The sequence below is a fragment of the Petaurus breviceps genome, unplaced genomic scaffold (genome assembly GCF_028583685.1).
Source record: "Petaurus breviceps papuanus isolate PSGF00001 unplaced genomic scaffold, PetGlider_PUasm1.0 90919, whole genome shotgun sequence".
NCBI classification, from domain to species: Eukaryota; Metazoa; Chordata; class Mammalia; order Diprotodontia; family Petauridae; genus Petaurus; species Petaurus breviceps.
Genome location: NW_027187378.1, coordinates 19,314,605 through 19,335,234, shown reverse-complemented (window position 1 = coordinate 19,335,234; position 20,630 = coordinate 19,314,605). Strand labels below are relative to the sequence as shown.

The following is a 20,630-nucleotide window of genomic DNA, read 5'->3' as shown; positions in this document are numbered from 1 at the left end:
TTCAGGTATAAAATGAATGGGGTTGAACTTGATGATCTCCAAAGTCCCTTCCAGCTCTAAATCTATTATTAGTCAATGATTCAGACTACCCACTTTTAGTCAAAAGTATTTACTCTTATCATTCTTGGAGCCTTCTTCCAGGCCAAATCTTCTTTCATCTAAGAAGTTGTTATAATTTTACCCTCTCTTAAAGGAACCGTAAACACAAACCCATCTATTTTGTAAAATAGGGACATCAATTATTTCATCTATGTACTTATTTAGTGGTTGAGTAAACCCTTGGAATCTGTGTCAGTTGCCTTAGATTCTAAACTCCCAGAAGGCAGGCCCTTGGTCTTGTGTGAGTGAAAAAAGAATCTTAATTCAGAAAGTGGTTAGAACTGGAAGGTGCCTTAGAAGTTTAGAGGATCATTCATAAAGTTGGAAGGGAATGCGGAGATACTGACCTCCTCATTAAACAGACATCCCACTTGTTATTTTTTGTGGTTGAGGGAGTCATTTCCCCTGAATATAAATGCTGCAAAACATCTGTTTGGCATTATTTAGGGGATTTTAGACAGTTCTGGCTCTGTAGTCAATGGAGAAAGGTTCCTCCCTTTTGTGGTGGGCTAATACACAACGTTCATGCATTCTCCACTCTTCTAATCTCCCCAAAATAACTCACTAGTGTCTTCCACGTAGATGACACTATCTTAGCAAATTGATCCTGTCTACACGTGTGCCAGGCATGCCATTACACTGAACATATCAGCAAAACTAAAGATGAAGTTAACCCACCAGATTTTCTTTTTTGTTGTACTCCTACAGATCCTAGCTCCAAGAATGTGGTTGGTTGTAAATTTGCTCAAAATGTTCCTCAGCATTGCAGACTGTTACACCTTCTCACCAGCAGCTTTACTCCCTTTGAGATCCCTCCATCCTAGGGCTAGCTCTCCTGAATGGAAAGTGCTTGGCCAGGACTGCCTTTACATGAAGGACCCTAGCAATGCTCACTCGACTCCCAACTCAGTTTACTCTCCTGATGCTTTTCCCTCCTCACTAGCAACTCTACCTTCACCTTTGCCTCATCTCTCTCTCTACCCCTCCAGTTTCTCTTTAAATTAAATATTCCTCTAATAGTATATAAACTACTCTAGAGTAGGGACTGTCTTTTGGGGAGTTATATTTGTATGCTCACCCTTTAGAACAGTTCTTAGAAAATGGTAAATGCTTATTAAGTGTATTGTTTCTCTACCCAGATAAAGTTGCCCAGGGTCAAACAGAAAGGAATGCCTAGTGTGGAGTTTAAAGTGATGTCTTTCTAATTCCAAGTTTCTTGACCTATTCACTATACCAGTCTTCCTGTCAATCAACATAATAAATTCATGTCTTTCTCCTTTTATTTAGGGGCATCTAGGCAGTGAAATGGATAGAGTACTGGACCTAGAATCAGGAAGACTTGAGTTCAAATTTGACCTCAGAAACTTCCTAGCTGTGTGATCCTGAGCAAGCCAGTTAACTTCATCTTGCCTCAGTTTTCCCATCTGTAAAGTGGGGATCATAGTAGTATTTATTTTAAAGATTTTTGTGATATAATAATTGTTAAGTACTTAGCACAGTATCTTGAAAATAGCAAACACTATATAAATGTTAATTATTATTACTTACAGATAAGGAAACAGGCTTGGAGTGGGTTGGTTCAAATTTATCCATCTATTTAGTGGTAGCATTGGAGCTATATCTCTAGTATCTTGAAACCAGAGCCAGTGATCTTTCCTCTGTCTCATGCTAACTCTGCTTGAGGTGAAAGGGCATGAAATTATTTGTCTTACCCCACAAGTATGGAAAGGAAGGATTCCAGGACAAAGAAAGTCTGTTAAAGGGGGCCTGAATGTGTATGAGATTGATAGAAGTAAAGTCACACAACCATCATAGCACTCAGTTTGCTTGCTTCTAGCTGGAGAAACACTGGTCACAGTTTAAATGTGACATGCAATTTGAAGGGTAGGACCAATTTGGATCACTTGTGTTAATATTCATCTCAAGGAACATCTCCTTCATGAAGCTTTCCCTGATTTCTCCCCTCCTCCCAATTTGATCCAGCTAAAGGTGTTTGTTCCTTTTTCAAGATTTCTTTGAGTACTGTGGAGTTCTACTTTGACACATATTTGTTCTATCCCATATGGCCTTGTGGGGTAGTAGGAACATCTAACTTGGAGTCACAGTAGCTAAATTCAAATTCAAATTTTGTTACTATCTTATGTGACCTTGTGCAAATTATTTTATACCCTGTACTCTGGGATTCAAATTCCATGACTGTATAATGAGGGGCTGGGGATCCATGATGTCTAAGGACCTTTCCAGATCTGGATATATAACTTGTGATTCTATTTATGTCAACACTCTTGGGTAATGACTCTTAGTTGTTAGACGCTCCTAACAAATAAGCCCTTGTGTCAGTTAGTTCTGAATAACTGGTTTTTTTTTAGTACATGGAAGGATTCTTCCTCCTTCCTGCTCCTCTCCCCAATGCCTGCAACTCTGCCCATCTCCATCCCCTACACCAATATTGGAGAGATGGGAGAAGTGCAAAAAATGACTTTGGTGTTAAAAAAAAATCAGTATTTTTTTTTTTTTTTTGGTGAGGGAGGAAAGCCACAAACAGCCACAAGAGATCTTTAATCACTGCCCAGTCTTCAGTTTTAGGAATCATTTGCCACCAATGTCTCTGACATTGGCAAATTGGAAGGCTGTTTAATTGAGTCACTTAAAATTCAAAGATCCATGTGAATGAGATTGATGGGCTAGTGTACTAAGGCAAGGGGGAGCTTGATTGTTGCTGATTTGATTTATTGGCTGTCCAAATTTTCCTAGGGCTTTCTCTTGTCTTTCATTCACTACATCTCTGTGTGGACTCTTGTCCACAGAGCAAAGTGAGTCCCTGTATTTATTGGCAACCCGATGTTTACACCAATTGGTACTTTCTGTGGGTCCTCCAAGGCCAAGCCTGCATTATGAACTATACATTTGCCAACAAGAAAGTGGAAATGTCCATCAAGTGCACAATGAGAAGAACTCTCCATTGCCTTTTCACCTCAGAAGGAGTTTTCTTTTTAAAAAGTAAATAAATAGATAAAAAAATAACCCACAAGGCATTTTATAGTCATATAGTCTTTCTACCATTTTTTCTAAAGTTCAGAGTACACTTTGGAGGAAAGGAAAATGTATATTCATTGGTCTGTTCCTCTGGAGTGTGGGGCCTTACTACAGACTAGATACCTGTCTGTTGTACTGTGTCCAGGCTTTTCTGTACTCACTTTAGGAATCATTTGCCACCAGTGTCTCTGACAAATAGACAATTTGTTCATTCATACTTGAGCCTGACAGTGATTGCAAGCCAAGGAGGGCAGACCCAAGCATGGCTTCCTCATTACAGGTCATTTCCCAAAGGTTTGTCTGTACCCTCTAGAGAGGTGAGTGAACAATGAGTGGTAACTTGACATTGGCAAATTGGAGGGCTGTTTAATTGAGTCACTTAAAATTCAAAGATCCATATGAATGAGATTGATGGACTAGTGTACTAAGGCAAGAGGGAGATTTTTCCACCGGGATCCTTTTCCGTGGGAACTTTGATTCTTGGAAGAGATTCTAAGGCCCAGGTAAAAAGCAAACAAAAACAAAACAAACAAATAACAACAAGGAAGACAAGAAGAAGAAACATGAAGAACCCTTCCTCTCTTCCTAATCCTTCATCCACCAAATTTGTTCTAAGCAAATAAGTTATCTTACTTTGCAAAATCATAACCAAGGTACTTTGTAGATTGAAAGCATCTTCTTAGCAAATGTGTGTCCTAATGAAAACCTATGCTCAAAGAATTGTGTGCAGTTCAAGCGCTTTAAAAATATTCTAATGCAGGTATATTTAAGGGATCCAATAAAAAGGAATAGTGATTATGTCACATTATGACTCTATAAGGAAGGATCTAATCCAATGTCCTCAGTTTACATGCAAATCCAATGAGACCAAGCAAAGTGATTTGTCCAAGTTCACTCAGGTAGTTAGTAGCAGTAGTTGGGATTTGAACTCAGGTCCCAAGTTCTCTGACTCTAAACCACTGTTCCTGAAATTCCACCAAGCCAAATTTTTTCTTCTGTGCTAAGTCACAGGGCAACTGTGTATATCCAAATGTAAACACTTTTTCTGGGTTTAAAGAAACAAAAAAAAAAGAGAAACAGAAATTTGTAGAATAAGATATGCTGGGATAGAAGGATCTATAAGACTGAAAGTATATGCTATAAAAATTAGAGAAATTTTGCTCATTCATTTATCATCCTGGAGAGTTTGTTAATATGGAAACTTCTTAGTGTGAGGAGACATTTTTGTTATATGTCTCTGTCTCTCTCATATATATAGGTATATATGTACATATAATAAAATGACTTCTGTATGTGATTATCAGGCATTTGATTTTCTTTAACTGTTCCCTCTCGATTCTCTGGATGTCTCTCTATATGCATGAAAATGTTTTTTTTAATTCCATCCACATCCCTTTTCATTTTTTTGTTTTTGAGTTGTTCTCTGGAGTGACTTAGCAGCTACCTAAAGTAGAATCTTAGAATTGGGGAGAGGGAGGCCCTGAGAGGTGACCTACTCTAATCTCTCACTGCAGGCAGCCCTTCTGAAAGGTATATAGCTAATCAGCTTCCTTTTTCTCTTTTGTATTACTCATAATACATTGTGTGAATGTTGCATTTCCTCATTAGAATGTAAGTTCTTGGAAGGCAGAAACTTTTGTGTGTATGTGTATCTATATCCTAGTGACTAGCATAGGACCTTGCACATTACATTGTAGGTGTTTCAAAGTTTTCTATTGAATTTAATAGAATTGCTTAGTACTTGGGAGCTGGTTGAGCCACCAGAATACAAACATTTTTTCTGATTTTCTTCTGGCAGGTTTTGATCTTGGCAAAATCATGGTGTATTCATGCCCAATTTACTTTTTTGTGTCCTTATATCTCAAAAAACTACTACAGAGTTATAGAAAATCTAGAAAAGGGCAACCATAAATGACCTGGAAGATTAGGGGAAACTTAAATTAGGAGGAGATGAAAGCTGAAAAGGAAAAGGATCTGACTATTAAAATATTAGGGATAAGAATCAGGTGAACACAGGCTCATCTACTATGAACAATGGACCCAAGAAAGATACTTTGAAGATGAATTGATCATTATAGAAAAAATCAGATTAAGTTCACCAGTATCCTTTTTTTTTTTTGGAGGCAATCAGAGTTAAATGACTTGCCCATGGTCACATATAAGTTTCTGAGGTCAGATTTGAACTCAGGTCCTCCTGACTCAAGGCCTGTCTCTCTACCCACTGTGTCACCTAACTGCTCCTAACCTTTAAAAATTGACACCAGAGGGGACAACCAGGCTATTGAACTGTTTGGATAATGATTTTAGACCATGATATATCACTTAATATGATAGACTTTTAAATATATACACATATATGTGAAGAATATATGCATATATTTATGTATATATATGCATATGTGTGTATATATGTGTATAAACATATGTATGTGTATATATTTGACTAAACTTGTGATTTCGTCAATGTGGTCAATTCAGGTTGTGGAATCTCCTTTAACTGGTGTAAATTGACAACTTAAGAGTCTTAATGAGTTGTCTCTACCACACTGAGGGGTTAAGTGGCTTAGTAAGGATCACATAGATGTCAGAGGTAGGAGCTAAATTCGGATCTTCCTGACTCCAAACTCACTTTGCAAACTGTACTTACCACTTGGTCTCTCTCCACAACCTTGAGGTGCTCAAGTATGAGAATTATTGATATTTAGTAGAACTAGGAAAAAATAAACAAGTGAAAGCTGTTTGGGGAAATTACTTCCATAGAGAAATCATTTTATGTGTTTGTGAGTGTCATTAAGCTCAAGTTGATGATTTTGATATTAATGTATAAAGCTGAGAAATTTGGGATTCTGGCCTTAAAAGACATAGCTTATGTAGCACATTTGCTTCAAGTGGTAGAAGGTTAGTAATATTTTTTTTTGCCTTTTTGGTGGGTAATTGGGGTTAAGTAACTTGCCCAAGGTTACAGGGATAGTTTTTGTTTGTTTGTTTGTTTTTGTGAGTGTTAAGGGTCCTCCTGACTCTGGGGCTGGCGCTTTACTCACTGTGCCACTTAGCCACCTGGGTTAGTAATATTTTTAAAAGTTTTTTTTTTTTAAGAACTAGAGTCAACCGCTTGAAACAAACCCAAAAGAAAAGACCAAAGCAATGATCCTAAAAGATATTTTTTGTTAAATAAATAGCACTGGGAAAATAGACATGAAACAGTATTAAAATGGCTGTGATTATTACTTTCTCAGCATTCATCTGATAAACTGAGCAACACGAAGCAATGATTGCTACTTTAAAAAAAATATGAAGAGAAAATAAGCTATTCATTTAGTCAACAAAGTAAGGATAGCGCTCAACTCCTTCACAAGATAGCTAGTTACATTGCTTATCATTGAGGTGAGTGACAACAAAGCAAAGAAAATAAATGTCCCAATATTTCTTCATTCCGAGGCTGAGTCTGCAGTCTTGGGGTTAGTAAGCTCTGTTGCCATGAGGTTACAATGCTCGTGTTCGGCTCAGCTGTGCACAGGGAGGAGTCCATAGGAAGGATGCTTTGCTCCTCTGTCCTATTTAGCTTCAGTCTTTTCTTTGCCATTCTCCTCTTTTCACAGAAGCACCTGGTCTCTCACTGACTTAAAAACTCTCAGAGGAGGCCCATTATGGCCTCATTTTGTAGTCACCATGGAGAAGAAGCAGTGGTGGGGATGAAGACAGATTCCATGCTATTCTGGTCCTGCATTCTGGGGCTGGGCTGGCTCATGGGGTAGTGTCAGCTGGGGACAAGTCCTGAAGGGCTGGTTAGCCCCTCACCCCCAGCTTAAGAAGACAGGGAGATAATTTTTGTCTATCATTTTCTTTTGGGGGTATCAAAGGTGTGCAAGAGGGATCAAGCAGTGCCAATATGAAATCATGGTATATCCCTTGCACCCTCTGTCTTTGGAGCCCTGTAGTCCACAAAATAAAGTCATTCTTCTCTTTGCCTATTGCTATCACTGTTACCAGTGATTCTTATGAGTGCTATGTAGACACAGTACTCATTAGCCAGCCAGAAACAAACCAGAGGTGCCTCACAGTTTGGAATCACTGCTGGAGTCTTCTTTCTAAAAGTATTCAGTTCTCTGCTTCCTGCTCAGCAAAATGGTGCAAAAGACCTCTAAAAGGTCAAAAAGAAAGAAAATAAAATGCAGATAGAAAAATTCAGGGCTTTCTGGAGTTGTGTGATTGATAATGAAAACTATCACATGGGTTTGTCTTCCTGGTCCCCCATGCCAGGGATCATCTTCTCACCATCAGCTCAGCTCTGACTTCTCTTCCTCCACTGAGTTCTTCCCTCTCATTCCCTTTGCCAGGGGCTCATAAGTGATTGTTTTTGGAGAGATAGGCGATCAGTGCCACAGCCACTCCCACGTAGAGGCCAGTTCCAATCGTGATGGAGAGCACAGCCAGGAAGAGTGCCCGTCGGGAACTGGTGCTGGCTTGGTGGAAGTCACCCTTGGCCACAGCTTTGTTAGTCTGCAGAGTGGAAAAACAAAAAGGGGTGGGGAGGGGGGAGATAATAGTCATTAGCAAAGCTGAGATTTGGCAGAAGTAAAAAGAGGACTTTTCTTTTAAACCTTGAGCTCCCATCCATTTTGCAAAGGGAAAACTTACCAATATTGAAAAAGATAAAAATAGAATCTCTTTTGAGGGACATTTGAGTTAAAACCACCAGCAATAAGAATTTAGGATTAGTGGGATTGTTTTGGTTTTTTTTGGCTTGAATGCTCATCCTCCTTGCTTCTGACTCTTAGAATCCTTTTCTTTTCTTCAAAATTCATCACAAATGCCTCATTCTACATGAGCTTTTTCCTGCCTTTTGCCCATCCCTCAGGTGCTTTCACTTCTAAGGTGACTTTATACCTACTTAACAGATAGATACCTATATTTATAGATATAAATGTAGATATTTTAGATATAGAAATAAATTTATTATATATAAACATATTTATGCAATTGTATGTATCATACATGTACCTATATATATATATTTATGCACACACATTTTCATAAGATTGTACATGTATACATATCTAAACACATATTCATACTCACCTATGTGTATATGCACAAATATTCATGCACCTGTATTTATTTATGTCTCCCTCATTACAATTTAAACTCCTTGAGGGAAAGGACTAATTTTTATTTTTTTATTGCATCTCCAGTTCATGACTCTTAATAGTGTTTTATGACTGATTGTCGTCCTCCAGGAAAGTACATTTTGCTGGTTGGGCTGGGATAGTTAGGTGGTATAACATATATACAAAAAAAACCCCCAAAGTAAAAGCAAATACAAGGTAATTTCAAGAGAAAAAAAAAGGACTGGGCTAATACTTGGCAGGAGGGAATCAGCAGAATCCTTTTGCAGAGGTTTTAGACATGATTACTTGATTTGACTGTGGCAACTGAGGTCACTCCAGTAGCACTCTGATTATTCTCTAGTCTGAAAATTATACCCCATCAAATCAAGGTTGGGCTCACAATTTTTTCTCCTCATAGAGTATGGATGTTGCTTCCCAGAGGATTTATATGTTTACTCTAACACATGAGACTTGACTTTCTGAAAATAAATATCTACATACTATGGATGGCAGAATTTTCTGGCATTAAGATATGAGCATTTACAAAAAGCAGGATTAAAAGTGAAAGAATAGCATGGTTGATAGAGTCTGTCTTTGTAGTCAGCATGGCCTACATTCAAGTCTTGCTTCTGACACGTACTGGATGTGTGACAATGGGCAAAATGCTTAAACTTTCATTGGATTGGGCAAATCTTCAAGACGGTAAGTTCTGGATCAGCTACTGCTCCGCCTTAGGAAAGTATATTTGCACACCAAGAACTCCACATATGGATAAAATCATAGGTCTGAACCAAAAACAATTGTTAAACACATCCTTTATTTCATCCCCTGCATGTTTTACCCTAGATGGAAGTGCCTAGCCTGACTACTCATCTTGGCCTAGCTTTGTTTATAACAAGAAAGTGACCTTCTCTAATGCCCCATCCAGCTCTAAGATTCTACAGTTCTCTAGGAGCTAGGTAATGGGTTCAGTACTTGTAATATTTCAAAATACTTATACTTAAAGTACTCCTTTATGGCAGTTCTGTGAATACTTGTCACTTTAATTATAGCTCATATTATACAATAGCATTGACTGGTCAATGGGGACCAGTCTTCAAACAGGGGAGAGTCTGACATGACTGAAAAATGACTGAACAACGATTTAAGGTAAAAACATGGAAGGCATGTTTTAAAAGATAATAAGGAGTTATTATCAATAGCCTGTTGGATGAAACTCTTGGAAGTAATAGCCAGGTCATATTTTTAATCAACTTTGTCAAGTGTCATCTGGTTGTTTCGTTCACTGCTACTCACTCAGCTTGTACCATCTTTTACCAAGCTAGAGTAAAAAGAGTGAGAGATTTCTTTGGCAAAGGCCAAACCCCAGTATCGCCACCTTTCCCTAGTTTTTTTCCCTTCTTTGGAGATAGACTTCTCTCACACTCTCTGATCACTGGAGGTTAAAACACACAAGAAAAGCTAGTGCACAATTACACTTTACTGCGTATTGTGAAGGAAAAACCAATTGGCCGGTCAGTCAACAAACCTTTATTGATTGTTTACTATGTACCAGGTCCCATGAAAAGAGCTGGGGATACAGCGAAAGGTAAAAAATGTGGCCTCTCCCCTTAAGGAGTTCATATTCTAGTGGAATGAAGATGTAATGAGCTAAATGGATGTGTGTGTTTCTATGTCTGTGTATACAGTTTACGAAGTAAATGAAAATAAAATCAAAACGAAAAGCACCAGAACATAGAGGGATGGGGAAAAGACCTCCTGCAGGGAATGTCATTAAATTTAAATCTTGGAAGATGTCAGGGGAACCAAGAGGAGGTTGTGAGGGAGCAGAGCATTTCAGGCACGAAGGACATCCAGTGGAAAATGTCAGCAGAAGGAAGAGAGAAAGCTGTGTCTGATGAACCGCAAGTAGGCCAGTAGAACTTGATTGTAGAGCTATGGAGAGAAGTGTGACGTAGGAGAAGGCTAGAAAGGTATGGATGAACTAGGTTATTCATGGCTTTCAACACCAGAAAGAGGATTTTATGTTGGGTCTTGGAGATAATAGCTCATTATGCTTGGGGGTGGGGGTGACATTGTTAGAATTTGCTTTAAAACAATTGTACAACCACTGAGCGAAGGAAGGTTTGGAGTTGAAGAAACTTGAAATAAGATGACAAATTAGGAAAAAAAGGTGATGAGTGAGTGAAGTATGTCTGCATGAGTGGAGAGAAGGGCACATATTGAAGTGATGTTGGGAAGGTAGAAATGACAAGACCTGGTTATGGGTTAGATATTGGGTGAGGAAGAGACAGGTATCTAACAAGGGCCTTACTATATGCCAGGCACACTTTTCATGTGTTAATTCATTTGAGATAATGTTGTGTATATGGAATGATAGAAAGGAGAGTTGAGGATGATTCCAGAGACTGCTGGCCTGGTTTACTGGGAGGGTGGTGGTATTGCTTCATTAATATTAGGGTACTACAAAATCAGAGAGGATTTGGGGGGAAGATAATCAGTTCTATCATTTAGGAATACAAATTATATATATATATATATATATATATATATATATATATATATATATATATATATATATATAAAGATGGTAAATTATACAACTAGCTTCACTTCAGTCAATAAGACACCAGAGTAAGACATTAAATAGCCCCTTCTAGGGCACCCAGGCAGCTGGGTGGTGCAGTGGATAGAGTGCCAGGCCTGGAGTCAGGAAGATGAATCATCTTCCTAAATTCTAATCTGAGTTCAGACACTTACTAGCTCTGCAAGTCACGTAACCTTGTTTACCTCAGTTTTATCATCTGTAGAATGAAAATTATACTGAGTAAAATGAGCCAGAGAAGGACATGGAAAATAATTCCAGTAGTTCTACAAAATAAACCCCAAAAGGGGACACAAAGAGTGGGACACAACTGAAACAACAACAATAAGCTGGGGAAAACCTGTTGTCACTCAGCCTTTTTGGTGTACGTCGTTACTTGGCAAAAGAAAATATTTTAAGAAATGAAGTAAAATGGTAAAATTACAACACAGAAGCCAATGCAGCTCCATATGCTGGTGGGTCCCTGAGGATTTGTGGCCACACTCCAAGCTTTGGTGCTTTTAGTTACTGTGCAGGAATCATATTGTTTTGTTCTGGAGAATGGTAACCAGGCAGGCTGGTGAAGCACTGTCCCAGTATACCACCAAAGTCATGTTTTGCAATAGCAGCAGGTGTTGTATCCAGCTCTAAATGCTAAATCAACCACTTGGCATTGGTGAATTCTTCCATGGGGAGTGCTTTCCTTCCTTGGATTTCCCAACCAAATGTTTATATCTCTATCATTCATTCATCACATTCTGTTTTATAGTGTACTTTTTTCTGTACCAGTCTTATCTCTCTTTATTAGATCACAAGTCCTCCCTCCCCCATCTTATTTGTTTGTGTATTTGATGTAGCATCTTGCAAAGCTGCTGCTGTTCTTGTTTTTGCAGTTATTTGGACATCTAATTTCACTGGAGTAGGTGAAACTCCCTTTACCAATGCAGAGTCAACTTCTGTTCTGGAATTTATAACACAGAGTTCCCTAGGACCCTGAAAAGTTAAGTGATTTGCCCAGAGCACAAAACCGTTATGTGTCAGACAGAGATGAGACTTGAAGCCAGGTCTCCTTATTTTTATCCAAAAGAGGTAAACTCCTTCAGGGCAGAGACTATTACATTTGGGATTTTTTATCACAACAGTATCTGGCACATAGTGGGATTTTATTCCATGCTTGTTAAATGAAAATTGAATTTCTGACTGAGATCAGCTCCCTATACATTCCATATTGCCTTTCATATTGTGCCTTGGCACATATTGGTGACTTAAAATATTTGTAGAATTCAATTGAAGAATAAAATTAAAATTGTATAATCTGACACTTAACCAATGAGTAAGTTTAAGAAAATGACATTTTTATATTCTTTATATATATGTCCTATCTTGAAACCAGCATAGATATCTAACTAGAATAGGCTGAAGTGGGCCAAAGACATGGTGCAAACGTTTTATGGTAATGAGATCACCTCTGCTCTATGAACTTAAAGAAGAATTATTAGTGAGATATGGCTATGAAATCTTTATACTCAATTGATTACTGGGGTGGATTTGACTTATCATGATAGCTAGGTGAATATTCTTTTCATTTATCATGATAACACATGGCCTTTTCCTGAAGCTGTGTACTTACCTGATAAGGAAATTTATCTCATATTCTTAAGTTAAAAAAAATCAATATAAAAATAAAAAAATAAAAATCATGGTAGCCCCCTTCTAACAGTGTCAATCAAGCATTATTTTCTTTTAAAAAGACATGTTTTGTTGGTACCTTTTGTCTTCATCTCATGGTTATAGGCTCATAGGATCGTGTATTTAGAGCTCAAAGACCATCTAGTTTAATTCCTTCAATTATAGATGAGGAAATTGAAACTGATGGATATTAAGAGACTTGCCCAAGATCCCACAGAAGAGAATGAAAAGTACAATTCAACCCTGGTTGCTCTGATTCTAAAGCAATAGCTCTTTCTGATGCCCCACTTTAATATCTCTATCCTATACTGAACCCTCCCTGAGCCAAAGAAAAACATTCGAAAACACCCAGTAAAGAGACTGTGTCTAACAATGTGTATGATACTCTGTCATAATGCACCCTTACCTCTCAGCTATGAGGGATGAGGTATGTTTCATTATCTCTTCTCTAGAGCCTCAACTGGTTTTCCATTGCTCTGAATTCAATTTCCTTTTAGTGATATTTTCATTTATTCTATTGTAGTCATTATGCATATATTCTTATCTTGGTCCTACTCATTTTGTTCTGTATCAATGAATGCAAATTGTTCTGTATTTCTCAGAAATCCTCATATTTCTTACTTATTCTTATTATTGCAGTAATATTGTAATGTATTCATTTACTATAGCTTTTAAGACATTCCCCAAATAATGGGCATCTACTTTATTTCCATTTCTTTGGTATTGTATTTCTATGAATATTTTGGAATATATATGTATACATATGCACACAAAACAATGCAGACACACAACACACACATGTGTAACTAGACATATCTACATATGCATAAATATCCACATACACAGTGATACAGTAACATGTATACACACATGCATACACATATGTGCATATAAATAAATATGTGTGTATATACATGTAATGGAAATGCTAATTTAAAGATCTTCCCTGCCCTTAGGCCCTTTGGTAGTCTTAAGAGACTCTGAGAACCTTCCTTGATTTGAAAATATACTCTGCCTCCTAATAAGCTGAATGTGGTCACATGGAGCCTGTGGCAGGAGGCTTGGTTTTCAGGAATGCCCACACCTTGATGCTGTGTGATTGGGCAGTGGGTCAAGAGGGTGGTTACATTCTCTGACCCAGGAGAAGGCTATATAATCCCTGATGTGAGGCTTTGCTTTGGGGCTGACTTTGAGAAGCGTTCTGTGATTTGATCAGATGAGACTCTGGGAAGTTGTTGTTGAGAGCCCCCCGGCTTTTAAAAACCCAGATGTTGATTTGGTATGGATGTAATGGTTGGACAGTTTGGAAACCTATCTACTTGATCTGTTTCTCTGTCTTGATAATTCTGTCTGTATATTCTGAAATTCGGGGTGCTGACCTTTTTCCCCTGAACTAGGTAAATTATATATATTTGACTGATTAAAGTAAGCTTGTTAACCCATTTTGAGTTGCTTTCCTTTAACAAAGCAGATCTAAGAACTTGTGTTGGCAGCCACCCTGGGGACGTTGGGGTGCTTGCTGATACAGTACACACACGACTGTTTCTGTTTTGTGCTCATCAGTGAAGTTGGTAACAAAAAAAGTTTGCAAGATCGGTTTCAAGGAACCTCAAGGTTAAACCTGCCACATTTTCTGTATATTCTCCACCATTTCACAGTTTGCTAAGCATCTCTCAGAATTGAGGAGTGCTTCGTGGTTTTCAAATAAAATGTGCTGTTTATTGCAAAGGTCAGGATGTCCTACAGCTAAAGAAATCAAAGTCCTGTGAGACGTAGGTGCTATGTAAATGCTCTCTTTAAAGAATTTTTGGGAGTGCTTCTGGGCCAAGCATCTGCAAAATCCTTAGAGCAAAGTCATTCTGCAGATCAGAACACTAATAAGACATATTTAGAATGGAAAGGAATCTTACTAGCCACCTCTTCTAACCCTTTTGTTTTACAGATGAAGAAAGTAAAGCCCAGAGAGGTTTACATACCACAGGACTCCAGATACTCCAACTCCAAAGCCAATATCCTTTCATTGTACCATACTGTTCCTCCTAAAAGATCTACTTCTTCCTGCTACCTCTGAGATCCCAATGCAGCTATATCTCTGATTTCAGAAACTCAAATATCTATAAAAATCTAATCTTAAGCAAAATCATAATTGATTAAAACAACACAGAATTAAGAAACATCATTTACATAGTTACATTTCTGATCCTGCTGCAAATATTCAAGATGGGAGGTCAGACAGTCAGTTAATAAATAACAAGCCAAGGAGACATGCCAAAGTCCAGCTTTGGGTAGATTGAGTTTAAAAGATGCTGGCAATAAAATGAAAAAGATGCTGACAGTGCTGTTTGCTAGGAGAAGGGAGCCTACCATCTTCATATTTACCCTCTGCTGACTATAGAAATTTTCTATAAAGTAACAGTTGCTATATACTACCACTTCATATATCATTAAGGACATGATAATGGAATTGAACTTAGATGTTACCAAATATTATGTTATTATGGAAGTAAAAGGAAACAGGAGGTGAACAATGGGTACTAGATGCATGATCACTTGTTCATAAAGTAGTACTGTGGCCTTGGTAGGCTCTAGATGAATATTCTTAAAAGAATGAATATTATTTTCATTTGCAAGAGAGAAACACAGATGGGGACCATGAATATGTTCACATGGAGCTTATCTCTAAAGAAAAGGAAGCCTAAAATTTTGATTTAAAGGAGTTTCTTCCTTGGCCACAGAAAGATTTTGATGATCTTTGTAATCTTTCTATTTCAACAGAGGCAATTCTTCTTAAAGAATCTGAAGTACCATTTTCTTTTACAACAGAAAATATAGCTTATGCAGAGAGTATCCTTGTCAGCTCCTTAAACTTCTATTCATTTGCTACTTTAAATATGGCTAGATGTATGCGAACCAGGAGGTTGGAAAGATGAAATCCTATTTCTTTGCTATTGCTGATGTGGTCTATTTCTCTATGCTCAAAAACATATTAACCAATGCATGGTTATTTCAGGTGAAAGTAGGTCTGAAAAAACACAATATATAAACTTTCTAATTGATTGTCTTATTGCTTTGAGTTAAAAAGTACAAATGAGTAGAAAGAAAGTATAATTCTGTGGTCTGGCCCTGTTTTAAAGGTGCTTTTCAATCCAATGACACTGGCCTTCTTGCTTTCCTTTCAGAAAGATACTCAATCTCTCAACTTTTTTGCATTTTCTTTGCCTGGCCTCAATGTTTGGAATGTCTTTCTTCTTCATCTCCTCCTACTGCCTTTTTTGACTTCTTTCAAGTTCCAACTAAAATCCCACATTTTACAGGAAAACATTCCCAACTCCTCTTAATTCCATTTCCTTCCCTCTTATTTATCCTGTATACAACTTGTTTGTATATGTGTATGTATACATATATGTGTATATACATACTTATTTATAGCATGTGCATGCCTATACATATTTGCTTGTTGTCATCACCATTAGATTATAAGATCCCTAAGGGTAGGGAATATCTTTTACCTCTTTTTCTATCCCAGCACTTAGTACAGTGGTTGGCACGTAGTAGGTGCTTAATAAATATTTATAACTGGAAAATAAAAGGTCCAAATAGAAGGAAACTTATAGTATTGTCACAATCAGTTTGATCTAACTCGAAAGCATAGAACAAACAAAATGTTAACAGAATATCTATTTGTCAGCTACCTATTTCAGCTTATTCATTTCATCAAACTCCAATGTCCCACAGCTCAAAGTGTATTTTCTTCTTGGTGATTCTATTCACGTTACATAAAGTAAACATATTCCTTTCGAGACCTAAACCATTTCAATACCCATTTTTGGAATTTAAAGGCAATGGGGAGATTTTCATTTTAGCATGCTAGACAGAAATGATTAGATTACTTGCTAAGCAAAGAGCCCTGTGTCCTCAGAAATCAGCATGGTTCTTGTGATTTGAATGGATAGATAGATGGCTTGACTGACTGACTGAATGTTTATCAGATTTTCAGGAAATAAGAAGCTAGAAGCTAACATATTAGGTGACAGAATAAGAATTCAAAAAGACCAAAACCATAGAGGTCATTTGGGCTGAATTGAATAAAATGGAATTTAACATGGAGAAGTGAAAAGCCACAAGTTCAATACTGGAGAAACATATGAAGATTTTTCTGTCTTAAAAAAAAAACCCAAAACAAACCAAAAAACCCACAAGGATTTTAGTGATCTGAAGGTCCAATCTGAGTCAAAGCTATAATAAGGCAGCCCCAAAATCTTAATGCTATCCTCACCAACTGCCAAGTAACTTCCACCCACAAGGGAGACAAGCCAGCCTAGTTAAAGCAGCACAAGATACCCCAAGAGAAGCAGGAGGCAACATGAGCGAAGCAAGTCAAACCACTACCAGTACCTCCCCTAAGATTTGGTTGGGACAGCCTGAGATTTTGACCTCAAGAACTTTGGACATAGCAATCCTCCCTTTTCCCCCACCCCAGACCATTAATCCTGCTTCCAGCCCAGTCTCCTTCACTATCCTCCAGGGAAGCAACCCTTGCAGAGATGAGAACTGGCATCTGCTTCTGCAGATACTGTAGTCTCTACCTCCTCAGTGATGACAGCTACTGGAGACTGGGAAAAGAAAGTTCTTGATACTGAAGTTCTTAGCACTACCAAATTATTTAACATAAGTACATATATAGTTTTATCAGTGGAAATAACATTAAAGAATATCATGCATTGCTGTCTGTTTTACCTTCATATCAAAGGACCCTGGATCTCCCCCCTTTGACTATAGCTGAAACTTCCTATATATGTTGTTCACTTTTAAAAACGTGGGCTCTTTGAGAGCAGAGACTTACTGGCTTTTCTATTTATTATTCTGGTACTTAGCACATAGTGAATGCTAAAAAAAAAATTCCATTTCATTCACTCATTTATCCATTAATTTGTTTGGGCATTTTTCCCGGGACCACAGAGGTAATTGTCCTGTTGTACTCTGTTCTGGTTGGACCCCATCTGGAACATTCAGTTCTGGGTGTCACATCATAAAAAAAGGATACTGAGACAGTGGAAAATATCCAGATGAGGGCTGCTGACATAGCAGAGAAGCTCAGGTCCATGCCATCTGAGGATGGTTAAAAAGAACTAAGGATTTTTAGTCCTAAGAATGAAGACTTGGGGGGGAAGGGTATAATAAATATTTTCAAAGTAACTAAAGGACTGTGACATGGAAGTGGAATTCAGATTTTTTTTTTCTTGGTCCTAGAGAGCAGAATTATGGTTGATGGGTGCAAGTCATAAACAAGCAAATTTTGTTTCTACGGAAGGAAGAACATTCTAATAATTGGATTCTTATCTGTCATGGACTCAAGGCATTTCACTATAATGGGGGGGTGTCCTCCTTTGGATACTCTCCAGCTTGTCAACGTCATTTCTATAGTGTGGTAGTGTCAAGAATTGAATACAATTCTTCAGATGTGGTTTCACCAACAAGAAGTGAAGTAGGACTTTATTTATGGAAGCTGTATTTTGCTTGATCTCTACTAACAGGGTTTTTTTGGGGGGGGGGTTGACTGACAAATATATATGCAGATGCATATAGAGCTGTCCATCCATTAAAATTCACCATTTTGTTTTCAAACAAACTGCTGTCTAGCCAGGTCTTTACCATTTTGAACTTTGACATTTTGAACTCACTGTAAGCCTTTATATATTTATTACTATTAAAATCCTTCTTCCAGCAGCTAGGTGGCATAGTGGATAAAGCACTGGACCTTGGAGTCAGGAAGATTTGAGTGCAAGCATAGCTTCAGATACTTAAAAGCTATGGGATCCTTGACAGGTTGTTTAATCTCTGCTTGCCTCAGTTTTCTCAAATGTAAAATGGGGATAATAATAGCACCTATCTTCCAGGCTTGTTGTGAGGATCAGATTGGATAATAATTATAAAGTGCTTATTAACACAGTGTCTGGCATAATGTAAGTGTCATATAAAGATTAATTATTATCATCACCATCATCATCACCACCACTACCATCATCATCATCACCATCCCCATCATCATCATTACCACCACCACCATCACCACCATCATCATCATCATCACCACCATTATCAGACTTGGTCTAAATTCTAGACTGTTAGGATTTTGTATTCGATCCTAGAGGCAATAGGAATTCACCCTAGGAAAATCACTTTAGTGATTGAATTTGCAAATTCTCACTTTGCCTCTCTCTGTCTCTCTATTTCTCTGACTCTGTCTCTATGTCTCTCTGTATGTGTCTCTGTCTCTGTCTTTTTCAAATCTCTCTCTCTGAAAATCTAAATAACATTTTCCCTTTTCTAGGCTTATAGTAACTCTTCTGTATCATCTTGCAAATATCATTGACAGTGACTGAGCAATTATATGCCAATTATAGGTCTTTCAAGACAGGAAGATATAGTTAATTTGAACCAGGCGACCTTAGCAGTTTACTGTCTTTTTGCTTAGGTTAGGATTCAGCTTGTCTTAAAGTTCCCCAGATAGTTTCCTGACTTCTTCGCTTATTTCCTTGTATTCCCCTTATCTGAGTTCCCCTTTTCCCTTTGATCAGCATTTGCTGAGCCTTTTGAATATCACAACAGTCTGGGACTTTTCAATCCACTGAAACAAAAATTATGAAACACCAATATAGCAATTAATAGGTGAGTAATTCACACACCTAACTACAAGGTCCCAGAATATCCCTGAGGATAGGAAGAAGGCCCCAGAGTACCTATGCTGAGTACAGCTGAGCAGAGCTCCCTCCACCACTTTTGAAGGAATTCCTCAATATCTGAATTTTCCTGTGTGTTATCACAATAAAATTTTCTTTTTTACTATCTGTTAGTAATTGGTGGTGGAGATTTTATTTTGCCCCCTGAGGACCTTGGAATTCATTTATGCTTTTACTGCTGGTTGAAGGGCCACCCTCAGAGAATGCAGTATAAATTATTCAATCAGAGCAGACCTTTCCTCAAAAGAGCTGAGATTGGAGGTGAAGTACAACTTATGTCGCCCCTTATCTGCTGTTTTCCATCAGTGATAAAGCCTTTCATCTTTTATCATCTATCCAGAGAACTCTTGATAATGCTTGTTCATTATAATGGCTAGTTCCTCTAAGTGCCTGTCTCATTCTTTTGTAAAACCCTTGGGATTTCAGCTCTGACTAGGAATAGCTTATTTCATAGGCAAGTTACAGTTTACATGAAGAAATATGAAGATTTACTTCTCAGGCTATCAATTCTTAGATGTTTTTGCTTTCAACCACTGATATCTTGTTTTTGAGCTCATTGTATTCTTGAATAATTTTATGGTGTTTGCCTTCTCCATAGCCCTCAGAAGTTTATAATCTCCTGCTGCTTTTTTCCCTTTATGATCTCATTTCTAATCAATAAGAAAGAGTTATTGCTATTTATCATATTAAAATTTTCAAGTTTGTGAGGAATAGATATTCATTTACAATGTGACAACAAATGCCTTTCCAATTTTTTAGGAAAACTCTCATGACTTAGAAAGGGGGTATTTTTTGCTAGCAGTTCTCATAGAATATAAAGGAAAGGTCTGCTTTGGGAGTATACTTTCAGAACTTGCCTAGAATTGTCTATGCATGGTTTGCATTAGTGGCTGTAATCCTTAGTCAATGATAATAATAATGATTAAAATGAATAATTAAAACAACAACAATAATGATAGCTAAGATTTACATAGCTGTAGCACCCATTCTAGGCTACCCTCCAACTCATTCTTACACATATAGGTGAAGTCCTTCAAAAAGTATCTTTTAACTCAAGACACTCTGTGGTTCATCCACACTCCTAAATTTATAATTCATAGGACTCTGTTGGTGCACTTTCTCTTACTATTAAATACATAAAGACAGAAACTGAATAGACAAGATGAGGCCAATATTTTTTAAATAAATTCCTTGAGAGCAGGGAATGTTTCACTTTTTATATTTATATTCTCAGCACCTAGCACACTTTGATACACTTAAGAAATATTTGCTGATTAATTGTCCAAAAGCTAGTCATTTAATCATAACATTATGAAACCAGGGGAGGGCAGAATATGACTATGAATGATTGGTGGTCCCTAACCAATGTCAGAC

The 20,630-nt window shown here is 37.6% G+C and overlaps 1 protein-coding gene across 3 annotated transcripts in view; it reads right to left on the bottom strand.

Moving 5' to 3' along the window:
* Nucleotides 1–6,278: 6,278 nt before the first annotated feature.
* The window catches only part of SYNDIG1 (synapse differentiation inducing 1), a 306,761-nt gene continuing 292,409 nt past the window's right edge, over nucleotides 6,279–20,630 (bottom strand). For all 3 annotated transcript variants that reach the window (XM_069075526.1, XM_069075527.1, XM_069075529.1), the window contains exon 4: nucleotides 6,279–7,635. In XM_069075526.1, the coding sequence (XP_068931627.1) occupies nucleotides 7,477–7,635 (159 nt within the window). In that variant the 3' untranslated portion in view covers nucleotides 6,279–7,476. The remainder of the gene's footprint in view (nucleotides 7,636–20,630) is intronic.